General features: G+C 55.6%; 1 protein-coding gene across 3 annotated transcripts; it reads left to right on the top strand.

Annotated features, from left to right (window-relative positions):
* Positions 1 to 212: 212 nt before the first annotated feature.
* MIS12 (MIS12 kinetochore complex component) lies at positions 213 to 5,878 on the top strand. Of its 3 annotated transcripts, none has more exons than XM_030294963.1 (2): positions 213 to 317; positions 4,083 to 5,878. In XM_030294963.1, exon 2 carries the CDS (start codon positions 4,123 to 4,125, stop codon positions 4,741 to 4,743), a length of 621 nt encoding a protein of 206 aa, XP_030150823.1. In that variant the 5' UTR covers positions 213 to 317; positions 4,083 to 4,122; the 3' UTR covers positions 4,744 to 5,878. The 3 variants fall into 3 exon arrangements, with proteins under 3 accessions (XP_030150823.1, XP_030150822.1, XP_030150824.1); XM_030294962.1 differs by lacking the exon at positions 213 to 317 and adding an exon at positions 510 to 635; XM_030294964.1 differs by lacking the exon at positions 213 to 317 and adding an exon at positions 643 to 756.
* Positions 5,879 to 22,312: the final 16,434 nt, after the last annotated feature.

Below are 22,312 nucleotides of genomic sequence, written 5' to 3'. Positions count from 1 at the left end.
CCGCCCAGCTGCCCCACCCACCAGCCCACCAACGTCGAGGAGAGGCGTGTCAGTCCCGGTTCCTTCCACCAATCCGCGCCGGCCACAGCTGGCTTTCCCGCCCGGCCCCTTCCCGGGTCTGAGCGAGGCGCGGCCCCGCGCGGCCGGCCAATCAGGCGCCCGACGGCGTCCCGCCTGGGCCCTCGTTCGCGGAGGCCGGAATCCGCCCGTTGCCGGGGAGCCCGCGGCGCCGCCTCTCCGCGGCAGCAGGCGGTGGTTCAAAGGCGGTGGCGGGGAGCCGGCGCGCGGTCGGTTTCGCCACCCTCCCGCTCGCTCGGGTAAGGGCCGCGGGGCTGCGTCTCCTCCGGGGACCAGCGGGCAGGGACGGGGCCGCGCTCGGCACCACCGCCGGGCGCCCGCCCGCCGGGCCGCGCGCCGCCTGCCCCGAGATCCCGGCATGCCGCGGGGCCCGGCGGGAGGGGGCTGCGCGCCGGAAGTGGTCCCCGCCCGGCGGGGTCGGGGCTGCGCGGCGGTCCCCGAGCGGCGGAGGCGAGGCGGGCGGCCCGGAGAGAATCCCAGCCCTGGCGGCGGCTCGGAGCGGGCGCTGGGCCACGGCGCCCTTCCCTGAGGGGACGAAAACACCTCGGGGAAGGAAGGTAGCTGGGTTTGGTGGAAGAGAGTGGTCGGGTCCTGGCCAGCAAAGCGAGGAGCGTCACGGCGTGTTGGGGTGGCGGTCGGGAAGCTGTGACGGCTTCCGGAACGGGGAGCGAGCGGCAGGTGTGGTGGCGGATGACGAAGGGCCCGAGCGCAAGGCTGGGGAGGGTGGGCTGTCACGGGGTAGGAGTGGGTACCGCACGGGGAGAACCCCCCGGAGCGGATCTGCACACGCCGCGTTGCCCAACTTTACCAGCGATCAGAGAAATCCGCATTAAAATAGTCTCGCCTGGGGGCGCCTGGCTGGCTGGGTCCGGAGAGCGTGCGACTCTTCCTTTCCGGGAGGGGAGTTAGAGCCCCACGCCGGTGCAGAGAGGACTAAAGAATAAATAAATTAGCTTAAAAAAGTTAGTCTGCTCCCCAAGTACCACCCTCACGACCCTTTGGTAAAACCGTGCTGAATGTGTTGCTTGCCCTGGTGGGGGTGGGAACCCCTCCTCGGAGCTTTGGCAGTCGGTCTCTCAAAGGGATGACTGGCAAATTGGGAAAGTATTGAGAACCGTAGGGTTGGGTTAAGGTGGATCTTTCCGCCTGGGGGCTTGATCGGGATTGGGTAAGGATCCTGCCCTAACCGCCTAGCATTGGTGGAAACAGCAGAGGCGAGGGTTTCGGAGAATCTCATGGTGCAGATTATTGAGGTTTCCCGTTGAAGAGTTGATCCATCTTTTGGGGGGGTTCATACTGCACAGTCAAGCCGTTTGAACAGTGAAAATATTCTGGTCTCCCAGGATAGTAAAGTCACGCTAATGTAAACAGTAAGGTGGGGGTGGGGAGAGTGTAGGTAGTTTCAGCCCTCAGCGCCCAGGCTGTGTGTGGGGTACATACTTTTGGTTTTCAGAAAGCCACACTCTAAAACGTTTGGGTGCCTGGGGCGTCTGGTAAACGTCGGACTCTTGATTTCAGTTCGGGTCATGATCCCAGGGTTCGTGAGATCGAGCCCCGTGTAGGACTCTGTGCTGAGTGTGGCGCCTGCTTGGGATTCTCTCTCTCGCTCTCTGCTCCCTCCCCCTCCCTCTCAAAAAGTAACAAGAAATAAACAATGTTACATCTACCAGATGGGCAGAAATTAGGATGTTGGATAGTGTCAGGTGTTGGTGAAGACATGAGAAATGTTCTCGGACTGCGAGGGGGGTGTGTCAGTCAGCCTGAACTGCCACCTCTGCCCCTCCCCCGGAGTTCTGGAGAACATTTTGGCGGTATTTAGTGGCATCACGCATGAGTAAGCTGCGTGGCCCAGCAACTACTTGCCTGTGTAAATAGCCCGCAGGTCCCCGGGGAAACATGATAGAGTGTTCCTTACACGGTTAGTTCTGGAAGCAAGGTGCTGAGAGCGGAGTGGGCACGTCCAGTGTGGTTTACGCGTGTGATAGAGTCGGTGGAAAACTTCGTCGGGACGCGGAGTGTGATGACGTGGCGTGGCTGCAGACGTGAAAACGTAGCGTGCGTGTGTATACAAAACCACGTGTCAGGAATATCTGACACCTAGCACATCAATGACAGGGGGACTGAAAAAGACCTACGTTAAAACAGTAGAGTAGGTTCCTCTGGGAGCTGAAAGACGGGAGAAGCCAGTAAGGAAGGACCAAAAAGTGTCGTGAAATAGGAAATACTCCGTATGCACGCCCGAGGTCCTTAACCGGGGAGACCGCTGTTGGCGGAGGTCACGGGATGAAGGCCGTTGCCAGCCGTGTCCAAAGAGCTTGAACTTGATCTGAAGGGAGGCGTTGGGGAGCGCGAGGAAATGGAAATCCTGCCAAGCCACAGCCCTCTCTACAGACGTGGGTGCGCACGTCCAGGTCACCGTGCGTCGTGTCGTCTGTGGGTGGGGTTACAAAGGCAGAAAGAAATTCTGCCCACTTTATTTTTATTTTTTTTTAATTTTTGTAATGTTTTATTTGTTTTTGAGAGAGAGAGAGAGAGAGAGAGAGAGAGAGAGAGAGAGAGAGAGAGATTGCGAGCGGGGGAGGGGCAGAGAGAGAGAGGGAGACACAGAATCCAAAGCAGGCTCCAGGCTCCGAGCTGTCAGCACAGAGCCCGACATGGGGCTTGAACTCACGAACCGTGAGATCGTGACCTGAGCCAAGTCGGACGCGTAACGGACTGAGCCACCCAGGCGCCCCAGAAATTCTGCCCACTTTAGGCAGCCCACCAGTTGAACACGATTTAGCCGTCATATAACACGAATTCTCAAGATTAACGGTGTCTTCTCTTCCTGTAAAAAAAATTGGCCTGCACCATTTTTTAAATTTATTTATTTAAAAAATTTTTTTTAACATTTTAATTTTATTTTTTGAGAGACAGAGACAGACAGAGTGCTAGTTGGGGAGGGGCAGAAGGAGAGGGAGACACAGAATCCCAAGCAGGCTCCAGGCTCTGAGCCGTCGGCACAGAGCCCGACGCGGGGCTGGAAACCACAGGCCGTGAGATCATGACCTCATCCGAAGTCGGGTGCTTAAGCGACTGAGCCACCCAGGAGCCTGTGGCCTGCACCATTTGCTTCAAATTCTTTCATGAAGGTTCTCCCGCATTCACCTGGTAGTTGAGCTGGCCGTTTGTTTGAACTGACTGCCTTTATCTGAAGGAATGATGAGGCCGCTCCCGTTTCTAGAATAAGCGTATCGTACAGCTCGGAAAAGGGTGCCTTGGTTAAATCCCCGCAGTGCTGGGGCGGGGGGAGGGGGTCTGAGTGCTCTTTTCCTAGATGTTTACACTCGGAAGGAATGACCCCCAGACCCTTGAAAAATCAGGTCGTGGTTGTAAAGCTGACAGGAGGCTCAGTCAGCGGCAGCTGGGGCTTTCGGATGGCTGGGTTCGTAGGACGGCGGGTGCGGGGCGGGGGGAGGTTGAGGACATCGGCAGGGGTGTGGTCGGAGGGCTGGGTGGCAGCGCCTAAGTGCAGTGGGTGGGCCGAGCAAGGAAGCGGATCTCGGCACCGAGGGCCTTGAAGGCTGTGGTGTAATTTGATTACGGGAAGAGAGGAGTTGGAGAATGGCACATGAGGTCATGGTCAGGATGTGGGAGCAGCCGGGGAGGGGTTACCAATAGCGGCGGCCAGGTGAGAAGAGGGACGAAAACCATCAAAACCCAAGAAACGGAGTCTTAGGTCATCCGTCCAAATGTGAATGTCGCCCAGGATGGTAACAGTTCGGGAGACTGAGCCCCAGCCCAGAGCCCTGGATAATGAGGCGGGGGGGGGGGTGGGAGAGCCTCCGGGAGGCCGGGTTTGTATCCTGTCGAGGACGAGCAGGCCGCATCAGGGCGCACAGGCTCCTTAGGTGGTGTCGGCTTCTTCCTTTTGCTTGCTTGCTCACCGCTGTCTGTCATACACTCTGCTCCTTTCATCAGATGATCGCTCATCCAAATGGATTTTCTCCTGTTGACATTTGCAGATTTCTCACCGTGGAAATTAACACAGCAGAAGTAGCCAAGATGTCTGTGGATCCAATGGCCTACGAGGCCCAGTTCTTTGGGTTTACGCCGCAGACGTGCATGCTTAGGATCTACATCGCGTTTCAGGACTACCTGTTCGAGGTGACGCAGGCCGTGGAGCAGGTCATCCTGAAGAAGCTGGACGGCATCCCGGGCTGCGAGGTCAGCCCCGTCCAGATTCGTAAATGCACGGAGAAGTTTCTTGGCTTCATGAAGGGACGATTTGACAGCCTCTTTGGCAAAATGGAGCAGCTGTTTTTACAGTTGGTTTTGCGTATCCCGCCAAACGTCTTGCTTCCGGAGGATAAAGCCCAGGAGATGCATCCTTGTGGTGAGAAAGAATTCCAGCTTCTCCAGAGAGAAATTGAAGAGTTGCAGGAGAGATACAAGACTGAAGCACGCGCCCAGCAGGCCCTGCTCGCAGAACTGGAGGAACAGAAAATTGTTCAGGCCAAACTCAGACAGACACTGGCTTTGTTTGACGAGCTCGAGAATGCTGGCAGAGATCAGGGGACTAGTGATTTTAGGGAGAGCCTGGCGTTCCTGGTCCAGAACTCCAGGAAACTACAGAATATTAGGGACAGTGTGGAAAGGGAAGGCAAAAGACTGAAAGTATCTTAACTTCTAGGCAGTAACAGGACCCGTCAGTAGAGTCACAGAGGATTTATGTCAAGGATGAGTCTTACTCTCGTGAACCATACATTTCTCGGCTTTGCTTTGTTCGCGCTCTCTTGTACTCCGCAGCCCCCTCTTTTTTGGCCTGCTCTCCTGAGGTGTCCCCACACCCGCCTGGGCTGATCTCTGGAGCATCTGTCCGCCCCTCAGAGACTCTAGTGGGTGGGAAGGGTCCCTGGTTCGGTAACAACTCACCGCGGGGCACGACTGAGGAGGCAGAGCCGGCTTGGCCCGTCAGGGATGTTTGTAAACGTTCCGCCTTGGTCATGAGTCCTGTGTAACCTTGATCCTTTTGACTCACTCTTTGGATGCGATCAAGTGAGAAAAGGGTTAAGTGGGTGGCTTCCTTATTACCCAGCCACTGCCCCTGGAGAGAGCCAGCACAGACTGCCTGCCCGTGTTCACCCCCTGTGTCTTACGTGGGGAAGTTAGCCAAGGGACAGAAGCAAGCAGAAAACACACCCGTGATCTTTAGTAAAGAGGAAAGAAGTTGTTTTCGTTCCTAAAATAAATCCTTTCGTGATCAGGCTTTCAGTGACGGGACACAGTTTGCTGTCTGGGAGCCCAGCCGTGGAAGACCGTGCGTGGACAAAGAACTGGCCGATCTCTCCGGAATAGAAAGGGAAGCCTGGAATGCAGCCAGTAGCAAGGTTTATATGAAATGACCGCTAGGTATTTGTATAATTTTTTCTCATACTTCAGTTAGTTTTGGAATCCGCGCTGTGCCTAATATTTAATTATCTTATTTATTCACACTCCTAAGCATCAACTATTTAGTTCCCACAGTGGGAAATTTTAGCTGTGTCTTGTGCTTAAATTTAGTGGAGTCTAATACTTTTCTTCTGTAACCCATGTACAATGTCCTGTCCCCAGAGAAAGAGGATAAATAGTGCTGCTTGCCTGCCACGTCTTCCTAAAGAACAGGGTTTGGAGTTTCTCCTTTATATGGAAGAGGAACTCAGGGCATTAATATTTGCGATTAAATATTCATAGATTAAAGATGCCTGTGTTTACCTGGAATATGTGTATTATCAAAGAGTCTTTTCTAGTCCTGTACATTAAATGCATATATTTTAAAGGCTTTGGTTTTTGATTTTTTGCTGTCTAGAATGTCACGATATATTTCCTTTTTCAGTATGACCTTCTACCCAAATGAAAATTTTCTATTTTTGCATTTGTAGCTTATTATTACTATTCTTTTCTAAGTAACCTCTATGTCCAGCGTGGGGCTTGAACTCCTGACCCCAAGGTCAAGAGTCGTGTTCTCCACTGACTGAGCCAGCCCGGTGCTTCATGCTTGTAGTTTATTTAAAATCTCCTAGTATAGAGGGTTAGACGGTGATTCCCCCCAGAGGCATGTCCGTGTCCTGATTCCTGGGACCTGTGACTGTGCCTTATTCGGAGAAAGGGTCTTTAGCAGGAATAATCAAGGATCTGGCGATGAGGGGAGTGTCCTGAAATATCTGCACGGGGCCCCGAATCCAACGACCAGTGTGTTTATTAGAGAACGGCCCGGGGAGATTTGAGACGAGACGAGGAGGCAGTGTGACCGCAGAGGCAGGTGGGAGTGATGTGACCACAAGCCCGGGATGCCGGCAGCCACCGCCGGCTGGCAGAGGCAGGGACCAGACCCCCCGCTAGAGCCTCCAGAGGGAGTGTGACCCCCTCGTTTTGGATTTCTGGCCTCCAGAACCGGAAGGGAGTGCGTCCCTGTTGTTTCAAGCCACTGGGTCTGTTACACGTTATGGTAGCCACGGGAAACGAATACACCTAATTAAACCAGCATATTCATACTCGGAAGGAGGGAGGCTGTTTATTGAGGAGACAGTGCCTGAAAGCTGGTGGTCCCATACATGCAGTAAGAGGGTCTGTCTGAATGCTGTTAAAATATAGAACGTGACCTGGACAGAAGGGCGAAGTCCACGGCGTTTAGAACTCAGGAGTTCGTGTTACGTGGAGTGAGTGCTTCGCAATTGGCCGCTACTCATACCGTTTGCCACGGTAGCGTCTCAGCAGGTGCAGTCACCCACCTGGCCCCATCATCCTCTAAGAATTCAATTCCTCCCCCAAAGAGTCAGAAGTAAATCAGGATAATAACCCGCGCTTACCCACTCTGCTTCCCGGCCCCTCCCGTCCAGCCTCCGTCTCCCCCCGTTCCCCGCTCCCCTCTACGCGAATCCCAACCTTCGGTTTCCTCGGACGCCTTCTCCCCTGCTTTCCTAGTATGTGTTCCCCCTCGGCGTCAGGCCCGTGCCCGCTGGGTACCCCCGTCCTGCTGCCGCGGCACCAGGCAGCTGGTAGGTAGACAGTCGGGCGCGGTGTTAATGCAAAGTAAAGAGCAGACATGGGTCCCGTTACAAGGTGGGGAAAGGGCGGTAGAGTGTCCCCCGGATCGAGAAGGCTCAGACCAGAGAGCAGCAGGCGACCCCACACAGGTAACGGTTTCCTTCGGGGTAACTTACTGACGCGGGATCGGGCGGCCAACCATCCAGCTGCCCGGCTCTTCTCGGCCACGTCTGGCCCTCAGTCCGCAGACTTTTACAGAGCAAGGGACGAGCGGTAGGGCCTTGTGGTGAGGTCACAGGGTTCACGTGCACCTGATGTACAGCCAACCTTTGATCAGATCACGTGGCCACTACCTGCACATCAGGAAGGGGAATGACCGTTAATCCCTACCATTCATGGGAGGCCGAAACAGACCTCCCCCGATCCTGACCTGGGTGGGCGTTTCGAAGGTATGTGTATTAACCTCCACGGGGCCCGGAACACGTGGCCGCAAGAAGGGTCGTGGGGAGAACACGAGCAAGACGGAGGGATGTTCTCAGCGTGCCTCCTGACTACCGACCCTACATGAGGGGCGGCCAGGTAAGACGTTCCGCGCTCGGTTCCGGTGCGTGTGTGCCGGCACGGGATGGGGGGGTCCCCATACCATCAAGTAACTTTTGGACACCACCTGGGTCTCCTACAACTCAACTCAATTCTGACCGTATATACGCTGTGGTCACATCATATTCACCAGTCCAACGAGGCTGCCCCCTCGTCAGACGCCAGGCACAAGCCCAGGTGGTTAGCCTCTGCTTCTGACCAACTGCCTGTCAATCGGTCACAGGTTCCCATGACCCCCTCCTCGGGCTCAATTTGCTCCAGTGGCTCTCGGAACCTGGGAGACCTTTTTACCGTTAGACTAACCGTTTATTACAAAGGACGTATGAATCAACAGCCAGATGGAGAGATATATAGGACGAGGTCCCAAACGAAGGAGTTTTTGTCCCCGTGGGGTTTGGGGCTAGTGTGGTGGCATGTGGGAGCTTTCCAAACCCCCTCCTTTGGGGTTTGTATTCAGGCTGCGTCACATACATCAATGGCCATTGGTGTTTGAGGTTGGACCCCTACCTCACACCATGTACAAAAGAGAACCCAAAATGGATCAAAGATCTAAATATAAATGCTAAAACTAAAAATGCTTGGAAGAAAACATAGGCTTAACTCTTCCTGAGCTTGAATTAGGCAGTCGTTTCTTAGGACACCAAAACACAAGGAGCAAAGGGAAAAAGATCAATGACATCATCAAGTTTAAAGATAAAAAAAAAAAAAAAAAAACCTTTGATGGGGCACCTGGCTGGCTCAGTGGGGGGAGTGAGCGACTCTTGATCTCAGGGTCATGAGTTCGAGCTCCGTGTTGGGTGTAGAGATTACTTAAAAATAAAAGATAAAAATCAAAGATTAAAAAAACCTTTGTACTTCAAACACATTGTCACGAAAGTTAAAAGGCAGTCCACAGCACGGGAGAAACATTTTGCAAACATACGACCCCGAGATCAAGGTCTTGTAGGGTTCACCTGCTGAGCCAGCCAGGGCCCCAGCTTTTTTTTTTTTTTTTTGCATTTTTTCAACAGGCCCAATTTTATTTTATTTATTTATTTTTTTAACGTTTTACTTTATTTTTGAGACAGAGAGAGACAGAGCATGAACGGGGGAGGGGCAGAGAGAGAGGGGGACACAGAATCGGAAACAGGCTCCAGGCTCTGAGCCATCAGCCCAGAGCCCGACGTGGGCTCGAACTCACGGACCGCGAGATCGTGACCTGAGCTGAAGTCAAACGCTTAACCGACTGAGCCACCCAGGCGCCCCAACAGGCCCAATTTTATAAAGGCACAGAGGATCTGAAAAGATACTTCTTCAAAGAAGGTAGACTGGTAAACACAGGAAAAGATCGTCGACATCATTGCCATCAGGGAAATGCAAACCAAAACCATGATGAGATTCCACTTCATACACACTAAAGTTATGTCTTAAAAAAGGAAAAGGTTATCAGACGCTTGGGGGGCTCGGTCGGTTAAGTGTCTGACTCTTGATTTCGGCTCATGTCATGATCTCACGGTTCATGAGTTCGAGCCCCGCGTTGGGCTCTGCACGACAGTGCGGAGCCTGCTTGGGATTCTTCCTCTCTCTCTGCCCCTCCCCTATTTGTGCCATCTCTCTCTCTCTCTCTCTCTCTCTCTCTCTCTCTCTCTCTCTCAAAAATAAATAAAACCTTAAAAAAAAAAAAGCTTTAGTTTGGCAAGGAAGTGGAGAGATTGGAACCCTCCTACGGTTCAGGCGAGAATGTAAAATGGTACAGCCACTTTGGGAAACAGTCTAGAAGTTTCTCGCACAGTTAAACAGGAAGTTACCCTACGACTCAGCATTCCCAACCTGAGCAAGATGAAAACACGTGTCCACACATACACAGAAAGTTGCGCCTGAATGTTCACAGCAGCTTTATTCATAGTAGCCAAAAAGTGGAAAACCACCCGAATGAACCCACCTAATGGACAAACAAAATGCGGGGTGTCCGTACAATGGGCTCTTGCTCAGCGATAGAAGGGAAGCGCGGATTCCCGCCGCATCGGGGGTGGGCTTCGAAAACACGCCGAGTGACAGGCGCTGGTCACCAAGGGCCGCGCGCTGTCCGATTCCGTTTGTACGAAATGTGCAGGACAGTCGAATCCCTAGAGACAGGAAGTCCATTCGTGGTTGCCTAGGGCTGGAGGGGGGGCTGGAGGGAGATGGGTGAGGGGTGCAGGGGTCATGAAATATCCTACTATTGATTAGGATGATGGCTGCACAAATACGCGAATATACTAAAAGCCATTGAACTGTACATTGTATAACTTTTCTTTTTTTTTAAGTAGTCTTCATGCCCAGTGTGGAACCCAACGTGGGGCTTCAACTCAGGACCCTGAGATCAAGACCTGAGCTGCGGAGATCGAGAGTCGGACGCTTAACCAACGGAGTCACCCAGGCACCCCCAGTTGTACACTTTAAATGAATGGGTTCTGTGGTAGGTGAATTACATCTCAATTATGCTGGTAAAAATGACACTCCAGAAACAACGCCTGGGTTCATCTAGTTCCGTCACCAGTCTTGTGACCTGGGGCAAATCCCTTCACCTATGTCTCTTTCCTCATTTTGCAAAATGGAGAAATGAAAAGAAACGCCTCACGGGGCTGCGAGAATTCCAGCTACAGAAGACGTGAAACCTGTCACGCGGTAAGTTCGGTTATTAACGAACTTGGCGAGCTCCACGACAGTGAGACTTGTCCCTGTTTTGCTAATCACTGCCTCCCGTGCTAGACTCCCAGGAAACAATGAGATGCGTAAAAACTTAATCCGTGTATTCTCCCAATTTGAGCTGCCGCTATCCCACATGGCTAAGTTCCGATTGTCTCCCCCAACGTGAACGTCCTCGTGTCCCACGACGTTCAGAAGCCACTGTCCGCTGTCTCCGTGTATCTCCCCACTCCTGACAGCCCAACACAGAACAGGACCAAGCTGCTCTAAATAGTCGTCTCTCCCGCCATCGTGTGTGATCTGCTGAGAGTCCGTTTACTGGACGTCTTGTTAGTTTTGCCTGCCCAGCCTCCATGGTCGTGGCGACTTGGATTTTCCTTTGGGAGACGATTTCTTTCCTATAGCGTGCTATTTTCCTGGGACTGCGTACTAAGTCATCTCTTCCGCCTTCCGGACAAAGGTGGGCACGCGACCCTAGCCGGTCACTGAGACTCTCTCTAGGATTTGATTCTTGAGCAACACGTTAATAGGACCCCCCAAAACGAGTCCATTTGTTTTTACAGTTGAACCCTAAAGGCTGTCCATTAGTACTTGAGGGGAGAGGCTGGATATTTTGGGCAAGGAAACCTCATATTGGAAGCCCAGAAACTGAGGGACAATTGGGAGCTCAAAACAGGGGAGCGGTAATTCAAATATCATGGGGCATTTAAACCGTGTAAGAGGCAACGTGTCCGGGCCAGACACAAAGCGATCGCCGACAGTTCACGTGACCGTGTGAGAGTACTGGAATTTTAATTTTAATATCGGTTAGAAAATATGGGCCGAGGGGCACCTGGGGGGCTCAGTCGGTTGAGTGTCCGACTTCAGCAGGCCCGTGGCAATCTGGGGTCATGGGCACACGGAAATGGGAAGTGACAAGGTGCTGATGTCAGAGTGCACAGGGCTCGTGGAGACACAACCTGGGTGAATTGGAGGGGGGCAAAGTCTAGAGCTCAGTGCCGGGGAGGGGACGGGACTGGGGCAGAAGTATCTGGTAACGGAGGCAAGCAGGGAGTAAAGCCACAAGGGGACTGTCACAGGCCCGTTAGGGGACAGAACTGGACACGTCGTGGGAAGCTGCTAGGGAGAGAGAGAGGCCTGTGTGGCTACTTAGTGGAGGGAGACGCCCCGTCTTGGCGGGATGACAGGTGTCTGGGAGGGGAGGTCGGGGCTCTGGGAGGGGTGTTGGGTGAAACCGGGGCAGCCTGGCACGGTGGCACATGAATGGACAACGGAATACACAGGAGGCTGAAACAGGGATTTATTTCACGGGAGGTGAGAGGAGCCTCAGGCACATGCACGTGATGAGGCCGCGCAGGGGTGATGCCATTGAACGTCCATGAATAAAAGGACAGGGCAGATGCGTGAATAACCCGCCCAGGTGGGTTTTGGGGTTAGGCCTTTTGGGTCTGGGACGGAAACCAGCTAGGGGTCCGGTCGTTTTCGCGCACGAATTCTTGCCAATGACAGACACCCCACGCCCTTCGCTTTGGGACCCGGAGGAGCTCGGGGTCGGGATGAAGCCGCCGCGCACTCCCCAACCCCACAGAGCCCTCCCGCGCACCCCGGCCAGGGCCCTGGAGGCTCATCCCGCGCAGGCCCCGGGGCCCACGCCGTCCACGACAGGGCGACAGCGTGGCCTCCTGCCAGGACAGCCTCTCCTGCTGGCGGTCTCGGCCCCCCGGCCGGCGGGGGCAGCAAAGCCTCAGGCAGGAGAGACGCACAGTCCGGGTCAGCACGCGGCGGGCCACCCGACAGCCGCCACACTCACCGTGTCCTGCGCTCCGGTCCAGCCCCAGCTCCGGGGCCCGGCTGGCGCTCCTGGGGGGCGGGCGATGCAGCATCACAGGGCTCGGCCCGGCCGGGTCAGGGCGCCCACCCTCCCTCCCCGCGGGGCCCGGCTGGTCCTTTAAGGAACCGAAGGTTGGGCCGGGCTCCCCGCGCGCGCTCCCACCCGCTGAAGGGTAGGGTCCCGGGCCGCACCCCGACACTCTAAACGCCGGGGGGGGGGGTGTGTGTGTGTGACTGTCCCCTCCCCCGCATCTCAGCTGCAAACACCCTTCTTTCATCAGGGCAGCGGCTCTGGACCCGCCCGCGGACGCGCGGTCACACAGAGGCGGCGGCGAGCAGGGGACAAAGTAACAAGCGTGAGAAGCCAGAGGAGGGGGTGCGGCGCGCGTCCCGGACACGAAAGGCCGCGCCCGTGGTCTCCCCGCCCGCGCGCGGGCCCTCGGGACGGCGGCAGGTGCACCTGGAGAAGGCGATGGCCGCGTAGACGAAGACCGACAGGTGCGGGCAATGGTCCAGGCAGCAGCCCTCGTCCGGGGGGGGGGGGCGAGCGTCTCGGCCCTGGGGGGCTGCCCCGCACGGGCCCCCCGCGCCCTCCCGCCGGCGCGCCGCCCCGACCTCCTGCCCGCGGCCGACGCCGACCGGGGCGCGCGGGCCGCGGGGGGCTCTTCCGGGGGCGGCTCGTCGAACAGGCCCCCGGAGTCGGCGTCGGGGTCCGGGCGGGTCTGCGCGGGGTCCCGGGGCTCGCGCCGGAGGAGCGCGGCCGCCGTGGGCGCGGAGCGCGGGGGTCGCTGCGGACTCGGCCGCGCGCCGTGTCCGCCCGCGGAGGGGGCGGGGCCGCTGGGCTGCGCGCCTCCCCGGCTCCTCCCCGCGCCCGAGACCCGCCCCCCGCGTCCGCGGCGCGTTCCCATGGCAACCGGGGGCGGTGGCGGGGGGGAGAGCTGCGAGCGGGGACCACCCCCCAGGGATGTGAGCAGGGGGCGCCTGGATCCCAGCTGCGCGCGCCGAGCTTCCCGGGGGGCAGGGGCGTTGTCTTAAAATAAATGATTTATTCAGAGTCTTTCTGTTTTTTGTTTTTCTTAACCTAAATTTCCGTACATGAGGAAACGAATTCATCATCTTTGCAGAAAACGTGGAAGTTGGGAAGCGCCTTGCGCAAGTGCGGCCACAAAACAAAGCCTCGCGTCATCCCAAGGCCCAGAGATGGATGGTGTTTCTCCTTCCTTCTTTCTTGCCCTCTCCCTACAGCGCCATCTGTATCTGCCTGTCCTGGGCTCTCGGAGGATTCGGAGCATTAGGAGCTAGCGCTTTCTCCACGCCCCGCTCCCCCCTCCCCCACCTCAGTCAGGCCCCTCCGGGCACCCCCAGGCCCTCCTCTGGCTCCCACTCGTGTGTCACACGCTGCTGGGCTCCCCGAGGTTCCAAGGCTGGCTGCGGTTGCCTTGTGGAATGTGGACAGCACGGCCACTGGGCCTGGGTTGGGTCCCAGGGAACTGGAGGGGCGCGCTGGGCCACCCTGCAGGTGCAGCAGACTCAGACGGTCATCAGGGAACTCATGGCCTCCTGTAAGGGAGAGGCCCCCTGGGAACCAGGCCCGGGGTGCAGAAACGGTGTCACCAGGGTGCTCTCTCTCTCCGTCTCAGGGTGTTGCCAGCGATATCTTGCGGGGCCAGAGGCTCCTACACAGCAGGAGGTACTCAGAATACTGCTGATATTCTGATATAAGGAATGGATGGCTGAGCCCATCTCGCAGCTTAGCAAGCCCAACTCGCAGAGCTTCTAGCCCGCTAGGACACGGAGAACGTGGAACCCTCCAACATCGCCGCTGGGGACGTAAAAAGGTATGGTGGCTTTGGAAAACGGTTTGGCAGTTAAGAAGTTAAACGTGCACCTGCCACATCGGGACATCGGGAGTTGCGCTCCCAGGGTTCTGCTCACGAGAAACCGAAGACGTGCTCTCCTACCAAAACAGAGACTCGTAAGCTAGTGTCCACAACAGCGTTATCGGTAATAGCCTGGAACTGGAAACAAGGCAAACGTTCATCGAATGGTAAATGGATGAATGGAATGTGGCTGGTCGGTTCGTGCAATCGAATAACATTTGGCAATAAAAACAAGGTAGCTACCGATCAATGCTAAAATGCGCACAAACCTCAGAAACGTTACACGGAGTGGAAAAAAGCCAGATGCACAAGAGCACAGATTGTATGATCCCACTTACAGGAAACGTCTAGAAGAGACGCATTTATTTACAGAGACAGAAAGCATGTGGCTGGTTGCCTGGGGCTGGGGGGTGAGTGGGGAGGAAAGGAACCGCAGACAGGCTCAGGGCAATTTTTTACAGTGACGGGGATGTTATGTTCTGAACCCCGATGGTGGTGATGGTTCCATGGCTCTTTATATTTCTAAAATTCATTGATGTGCACGCCTAACGCATGTGCCTTCTGTGGTGTGTGAATTATACTTCAGTAAGGCCATTATTAAAAAAAAAAAAAAAAACTACACTGGGGCGCCTGGGTGGCTCAGTCGGTTAAGTGTCCAACTCTTGGTTTCGGCTCAGGTCATGATCTCACGGAATGTAAGTTGGAGCCCCACATGGGGCTCTGGGCTGACTGTGCAGAGCCTGCTTGGGATTCTCTCTTTCTCCCTCTCTCTCTGTCCCTCCCCCGCTCACTCTCTCTGTCTGTCTCAAAATAAATAAGTTAATGGGGTGCCTGGGTGGCTCAGTTGGTTGGGCGTCTGACTTGGGCTCAGGTCATGATCTCGTGGTCCGTCGGATCGAGCCCCGTGTCGGGCTCTGTGCTGACAGCTCGGAGCCTGGAGCCCGCTTCGGATTCTGTGTCTCCTTCTCTCTCTGCCCCTTCCCCACTTGTACTCTGTCTCTTTGTCTCTCAAAAATAAATAAATGTGAAAAAATTTTTTAAAAATTAATTAAAAATATTTTTTAAATAGAGTTTCCTCTATCTTCTTAAATAAACAAAAATGTAAACAAAAAAAAAAAAACTACACCCAGTTATCATTTCCTAGATACTGGGTGGGCTAACCAAACCGAAACAAAAACCGTGTGATTTTATTCACGATTCTGTGGGTAAGCCGTCCATCAGGAAACTTGGTTCTCTTCCAGCAGGTGACCTTGAACTTACACATATGCTGGTCTCAGGGTTCCAGGCACAGCCAGAGGGGATGCTATAAGGCACACGGACTGTTCCGGCCTCCGCTTGCACTATACTCGCTGTCCCACTGGCCAAAGCAAGTCACACGGCCAAATCCAGACTCAAAGTCCGTGCAAAGTCCCATCGCAGAGTGATGGGCAGAACTGGTGGCCACCTTCTGTGAGTTGCACCTTCTGTGAGTTGCTATAGAGAAGAAGAGAGTCAAGCCGCTTCCTTAGGGTTCCATGGCTAGTACGGATTCTGGTGCTCCCACTTTTACCCACTATGCCATTTACCAACCAGCACGGAGTGCTGTTTGAACGTGGTGCGAGAGGCAGAGAGGGGTTTAGACTTTATCTGGAGGCACTAGAAATCCGCTGGAAGGTTTAAGCCGGTTGGCATTTTGGAAAGCTCACTCTGGCCATCATGGTATGGAGGCCGGGCAGGGGTCTGTGGCAGAGCGATCCCTGAAGACTTCATTAGACCAGGCTCGAGCCGAAAGGGGGCCCAAGTGGCCGTGGGGACGAAGAGAGGAGAACGCAGAGGACATTTGAGAGCTACGGTGGGACTTTGCCAATAACTGATGGGGGGTGGGGAACAGGTGTGGGTACCTGAAGTTTCCCCAGTAGATCTAGAAGAAGGTGATGAGCTGGCTCTGAGGTCCCTCTGGGAGATGTGGGGGGCAAGGTCCCTTTGCCAAATGCATCCTCAGGTGCAAGGTCTAAGCCAGCAGTCCAGATTCAGGAATTACTGGTGTGGAGGGGACGGGTGAGGCCGCAGGTGTAGACGAGATCGCCCAGGAGAGAGGCAAGAGATGAGGCCAAAGGATGAGCGACGTTTGATTGTTGCGTTTTAGAAAAAAATATAACCAGTGCGCTGAACTTTTCACAGATTTCACAGATACTACTGTTTAGGACAAGTGTAACAATTTTTAAGTGAGTTAAAGTTAGAGAAGTTATGTGGGGCCACCTGGCTGGCTCAGTCGGTGAAGCGTGCGACTCTTGATCTCGGGGTCGTGAGCTCGAGCCCCCTGTTGGGTGTAGAGATTACTTAAAAAAAAGTCTTAAAAAGAAAACAAACAAAAGAAAAAAACTTAAGTCATGAAACTGTACAGATGGCTCACAGACATGGCGACAATCAGGCCAGGTGAGGAATGCCCAAATTTGGGAAATGCCAGGACGACGTATGTGAAAATGCTCTTAACTGAGCAGCTCTTTGCAAGCATGCGTGAATGTTACTAACAACACCTCTCTTCCAGAGACTGTGGTGAGTTCCGGGGGAAATGGAACTCTATCCCATAAACTCCACCCCATTCTTCCCATATTCTGCCCGATATGGGCAATGGGTGTTTTCTCAGCTTTACTTAAAAGTGTTACCGTGATGCAAACGGCCTCAAGTCCCCCCCCACCTCCTTCCAGCTGGATCTATCGCTTTGAGGCCCCCTCACCATTGAAGTGACCCCTTCACCAGGGGTCAGGGAATTTTTCGAGTTGCACACCAGAAGAACAATCTGAGGGCACTGAAGAGTATGGGCGAGGCTGAGAACTGAGAAAGCCACAGCACGGTGGAACAGGGGGTGGGGGGCTCGGGAGCCGGAGGGAGCCTTGGGGCTGGTCTTTGGTGCAACAAAAGGTGATTTTATTAAAGCACGGGGACAGGACCCATGGGCAGGAAGAGCTACACTGGGTCGTGACGGGTAACTGGTTATATATCCTCAGGTTGGGAGGGGGTCAGGGACAGTGTAAATCTCTAAGGAATTTTGGAAGCAAGGTTTCCAGGCCCTTGAGGGGCTGCTGTTAGCAAAACATCATTTATTACCGTCTAGTAAGACCCCAGTCACGAGACCCCTCAGATGTATATCGGGGGCCATAAGCTTGGAGGAGGATGGCCAGCATATACTTGGGGGTTAAAGATAAAGGAGGTTTGCAAAGGAATTTTTATGTTAAATAGACTTACAGGATCCTGGGGGGTCAGGACAATGTTGAGCCAAGATTCCCTTTTGTCCCCGGCAAAGTGTCATCATCCAGGCAGCTGAGCTCCTGAAGGGAGGTCACTCTGCGGGTTACAAGGACTTGTCAGTGGCTGTAGGCAGTAAGGCAGTTTAGTTTCTCATCTGCCTTAGTTTCCCGCATCCCCATGGCGGCACTTAAACCCCTTTCCATCTTGATGAGGGGATATTAGGAAATGGAGTCTATAGGTTTCTGGGGATTGGGCAATGGATGACTGCCTCTTTCTTGCGGTTACTAAGTGATCCGCAAATGGGGGACGGAGTTGGGGGGGTGGGTAGCTTGTACTTGGCCCTCAGCTTGCCTTAGGCTCCACCGTCAATCAGTCAGCTCTCACAGGGGATGTGGGGGGCAGTCAGGAGGACCCTCGGCTCTGTTACGAGGGGCTGGGCAGATGAGGCCATTTACAGCCTGGACTTGGGCCACAAGCGCAAACTGGGACAGCCTGAGTCTAAGTGGGGGTGTCACGGACAGGGCCCCAGCTTCCTCTGAGGTCTCAGGGACAGTGGACGCCTCTGTGTCTAGGAAGCCAAGTGTGACGATCCCTAGGGAGGGACCGGGTGAAGGACAGACAAGTGACGGGTCCTCACTCAAGCAGCAGAGACAAGAATCAGGTGGTCTGAAGGGTCCGGGCTGGGGGCGTCATGACGGGGTTGCTCCCGGGGCAGTTCCATCCCCCTGCCTCTGGGGTGGGTTCCCCACCGAGTAGAGCCCATCCCATGCAAAGTCTTCCGCTCCTAGAAACTTGCCGGATTTCTGCCCCCCTCTGTCCCAGCCTCGGGGACTGGGGCCGCTCCTCCCAGAGCATCTGCGGCGAGGCTTAGACTCTGAAGCAGAGCCCGGCCTTCCAGGGCCACTCTGGGCTTCGGGGCCCCGAGAGTCACCTCTCCATCCCTGCCATCCATCTGTGGAGCCCTGTGCCTCTCACAAGCTGCCCATCTGCAGCCCGTGCTGGGAGAACAACTCTTGCGGATGGGTGGGCAGGGGCTGGGGCTGGGCTAGGTGAGCAGGCCTGGGTCAGGGGCAGGGCTGTGTGGGCAGGGCTGGGCAGGGGCAGGGCTGGGCAGGGGCAGGGCTGGGTGAGCAGGGCTGGGTGGGCAGGGCTGGGGCAGGGGCAGGGCTGTGTGGGCAGGGCTGGGTGAGAAGTGCTGGGGCAGGGGCAGGGCTGGGAGTGCAGGGCTGGGTGATCAGTGCTGGGGCAGGGGCAGGCTGTGTGGGCAGGGCTGGGTGAGCAGTGCTGGGGCAGGGGCAGGGCTGGGAGGGCAGGGCTGCGTGGGCAGGGCTGGGCTGGGACAGGGGCATGGCTGGGTGAGCAGGGCTGGGTGGGCAGGGCTGGGAGGGCAGGGCTGGGAGGGCAGGGCTGGGTGGGCAGGGCTGGGTCAGCAGGGCTGGGGCAGGGGCAGGGCTGGGTGAGCAGGGCTGGGTGGGCAGGGCTGGGGCAGGAGCAGGGCTGTGTGGGCAGGGCTGGGTGAGCAGTGCTGGGGCAGGGGCAGGGCTGGGAGGGCAGGGCTGCGTGGGCAGGGCTGGGCTGGGGCAGGGGAATGGCTGGGTGAGCAGAGCTGGGTGGGCAGGTCTGGGTGGGCATGGCTGGGGCAAGGGCAGGGCTGGGGGGGCAGGGCTGGGGCAGGGGCAGGGCTGAGGTGATTAGGGCTGAGTGGGCAGGGCTGGTAAAGGCGCCAGGCTGGGTGAGCAGGGCTGGGTGGGCAGGGCTGGGAGTCAGGGCTGGGGCAGGGGCAGGGCTGGGAGGGTAGGGCTGGGTGAGCAGTGCTGGGGCAGGGGCAGGGCTGGGAGGGCAGGGCTGCGTGGGCAGGGATGGGCTGAGGCAGGGGAATGGCTGGGTGAGCAGGGCTGGGTGGGCAGGGCTGGGGCAGGGGCAGGGCTGGGGGGGCAGAGCTGGGGCAGGGGCAGGGCTGGGGGGCAGAGCTGGGGGGGCAGGGCTGGGGCAGGGGCAGGGCTGAGGTGATCAGGGCTGAGTGGGCAGGGCTGGTAAAGGCGCAGGGCTGGGTGAGCAGGGCTGGGTGGGCAGGGCTGGGTGGGCAGGGCTGGGGCAAGGGCAGGGCTGGGTGGGCAGGGCTGGGGCAGGGGCAGGGCTGAGGTGATCAGGGCTGAGTGGGCAGGGCTGGTAAAGGCGCCAGGCTGGGTGAGCAGGGCTGGGTGAGCAGGGCTGTGTGGGCAGGGCTGGGTGAGCAGTGCTGGGGCAGGGGCAGGGCTGGGAGGGCAGGGCTGGGTGAGCAGTGCTGGGGCAGGGGCAGGGCTGGGGGGCAGAGCTGGGGGGGCAGGGCTGGGGTAGGGGCAGGGCTGAGGTGATCAGGGCTGAGTGGGCAGGGCTGGTAAAGGCGCAGGGCTGGGTGAGCAGGGCTGGGTGGGCAGGGCTGGGGCAAGGGCAGGGCTGGGTGGGCAGGGCTGGGGCAGGGGCAGGGCTGAGGTGATCAGGGCTGAGTGGGCAGGGCTGGTAAAGGCGCCAGGCTGGGTGAGCAGGGCTGGGTGGGCAGGGCTGGGTGGGCAGGGCTGGGAGTCAGGGCTGGGGCAGGGGCAGGACTGGGAGGGCAGGGCTGGGTCTCCTTAGGCAGCATCCAGTTCAGAGATGAGTCTCAGACCCCCTGCCACCTCTTTTCCGTCCTGGCAGCCCTCCCTTGGGAATGGGCCCGGGCTGTTCCATCCGCGGGGGCTGGGGGAGGCCAGACAGGAGATCCTAGAGCTGACCACTGTCCTGTCTGTTCCAGAGAGAAGCTCCCCTCAAGTCACCAGGTGGGACCCTTCTGTCGGCCTTCTCCTGCGTGTCTGGAGGACCTGCACACGGAGCCTCTGGGGACCGAGGACGGCTTCTGGGGCCCCACGGGGCCTGTGGCTACCAAAGGGGTTGCCGAAGAGAAAAGCTGGCACCGGTGAGTGGGGAGGGGGGACTCTGCTGTCCCGGGCTGGCCTCCCACGTCACCCTCCCCACGGCCAGTCAGCAGCATACCCCTGCTCAGGGGGTCCCCTCCCCTCCAAGCCAGCGGGGAAGGACACGGCCCAGAGACGGAGCCAGTGCTTTTGTTGTGGAAAAGGGGGTTTTATTGTAAACATTTTCCACCAAACAGAGTCCAAGGAATGTCCATGTGCCCATTTTCCACCTTCAACAGCCGTTAGGCCAAATTTATTCAGTTTCCCGTCTTCTGTTGTTACAGCATTTTAAATCCAAGATGCCGAGTGATTTCACCCTTAAATATTTTGTGATGCATTTCTTTTTTTTTTAATTTTTAAGTTTATTTATCTTGAGAGAGAGAGAGAGAGAGAGAAAGCGCACAAGTGGGGTAGGGGTGGAGAGAGGAAGAGAGAGTCCCAAGCAGGCTCCGTACTGTCAGCACAGAGCCTGGCTTGGGGCTTGAACCCACGAGCCATGAGATCATGACCTGAGCCGAGATCAAGAGTCGGACGCTCAACCGACTGAGCCCCCCAGGGTGCCCCGAATGATGCGTTGCAAAAAAATGCAAAGAAAGACCTTCTCTTCTGTGACCACGATAACCTTTCACACATCTAATATTTACAACAAGTCCTTCCAGTCAACTGATACCCAGTCCGTATTCAAATGTGCTCGCTTAAAGTGAATTACTGGGACCTTATGAAGATAAAAAAGCTTCTGCACAGCAAAGGAAACAACCAACAAAACTAAAAGGCAACCAACCGAATGGGAAAAGATATTTGCAAATGACATATCGGACAAAGGGCTAGTATCCAGAATCTATAAAGAGCTCACCAAACTCCACACCCGAAAAACAAATAACCCAGTGAAGAAATGGGCAGAAAACATGAATAGACACTTCTCTAAAGAAGACATCCAGATGGCCAACAGGCACATGAAAAGATGTTCAGCGTCACTCCTCATCAGGGAAATACAAATCAAAACCACACTCAGGTATCACCTCACGCCAGTCAGAGTGGCCAAAATGAACAAATCGGGAGACTATAGATGCTGGCGAGGATGTGGAGAAACGGGAACCCTCTTGCACTGTTGGTGGGAATGCAAACTGGTGCAGCCGCTCTGGAAAACAGTGTGGAGGTTCCTCAGAAAATTAAAAATAGACCTACCCTATGACCCAGCAATAGCACTGCTAGGAATTTATCCAAGGGATACAGGAGTACTGATGCATAGGGGCACTTGTACCCCAATGTTCATAGCAGCAGTCTCAACAATAGCCAAATTATGGAAAGAGCCTAAATGTCCATCAACTGATGAATGGATAAAGAAATTGTGGTTTATATACACAATGGAATACTACGTGGCAATGAGAAAAAATGAAATATGGCCTTTTGTAGCAACGTGGATGGAACTGGAGAGTGTGATGCTAAGTGAAATAAGCCATACAGAGAAAGACAGATACCATATGGTTTCACTCTTATGTGGATCCTGAGAAACTTAACAGGAACCCATGGGGGAGGGGAAGGAAAAAAAAAAAAAGAGGTTAGAGTGGGAGAGAGCCAAAGCATAAGAGACTCTTAAAAACTGAGAACAAACTGAGAGTTGATGGGGGGTGGGAGGGAGGGGAGGGTGGGTGATGGGTATTGAGGAGGGCACCTTTTGGGATGAGCGCTCGGTGTTGTATGGAAACCAATTTGACAATAAATTTCATATATATTAAAAAAAAATGTGCTCGCTTGTCTAAAATGCATCCCTGCAGGTGGTCAGTTCTGATCAAATGTTGTGTCTCTTAGAGCTCCTTTATTTTTTTATTTTTATTTATTTAAAATTTTTTTTTAACGTTTATTTATTTTTGAGACAGAGAGAGACAGAGCATGAATGGGGGAGGGGCAGAGAGAGAGGGAGACACAGAATCGGAAGCAGGCTCCAGGCTCTGAGCCATCAGCCCAGAGCCCGACGCGGGGCTCGAACTCACGGACCGTGAGATTGTGACCTGAGCCGAAGTTGGACGCCTAACCGGCTGAGCCACCCAGGTGCCCCCTTAGAGCTCCTTTAAATCTCTTTCCGGCATATACTCC

The sequence above is a fragment of the Lynx canadensis genome, chromosome E1, assembly GCF_007474595.2.
Source record: "Lynx canadensis isolate LIC74 chromosome E1, mLynCan4.pri.v2, whole genome shotgun sequence".
NCBI classification, from domain to species: domain Eukaryota; kingdom Metazoa; phylum Chordata; class Mammalia; order Carnivora; family Felidae; genus Lynx; species Lynx canadensis.
Note: the sequence above shows the minus strand (reverse complement) of the source record. Positions and strands in the feature narration are given on the sequence as shown.

Bases quoted from the DNA above. Each gene is read 5' to 3' on its own strand.
- MIS12 (XM_030294963.1), top strand. From the start codon at position 4,123: ATGTCTGTGGATCCAATGGCCTACGAGGCCCAGTTCTTTGGGTTTACG.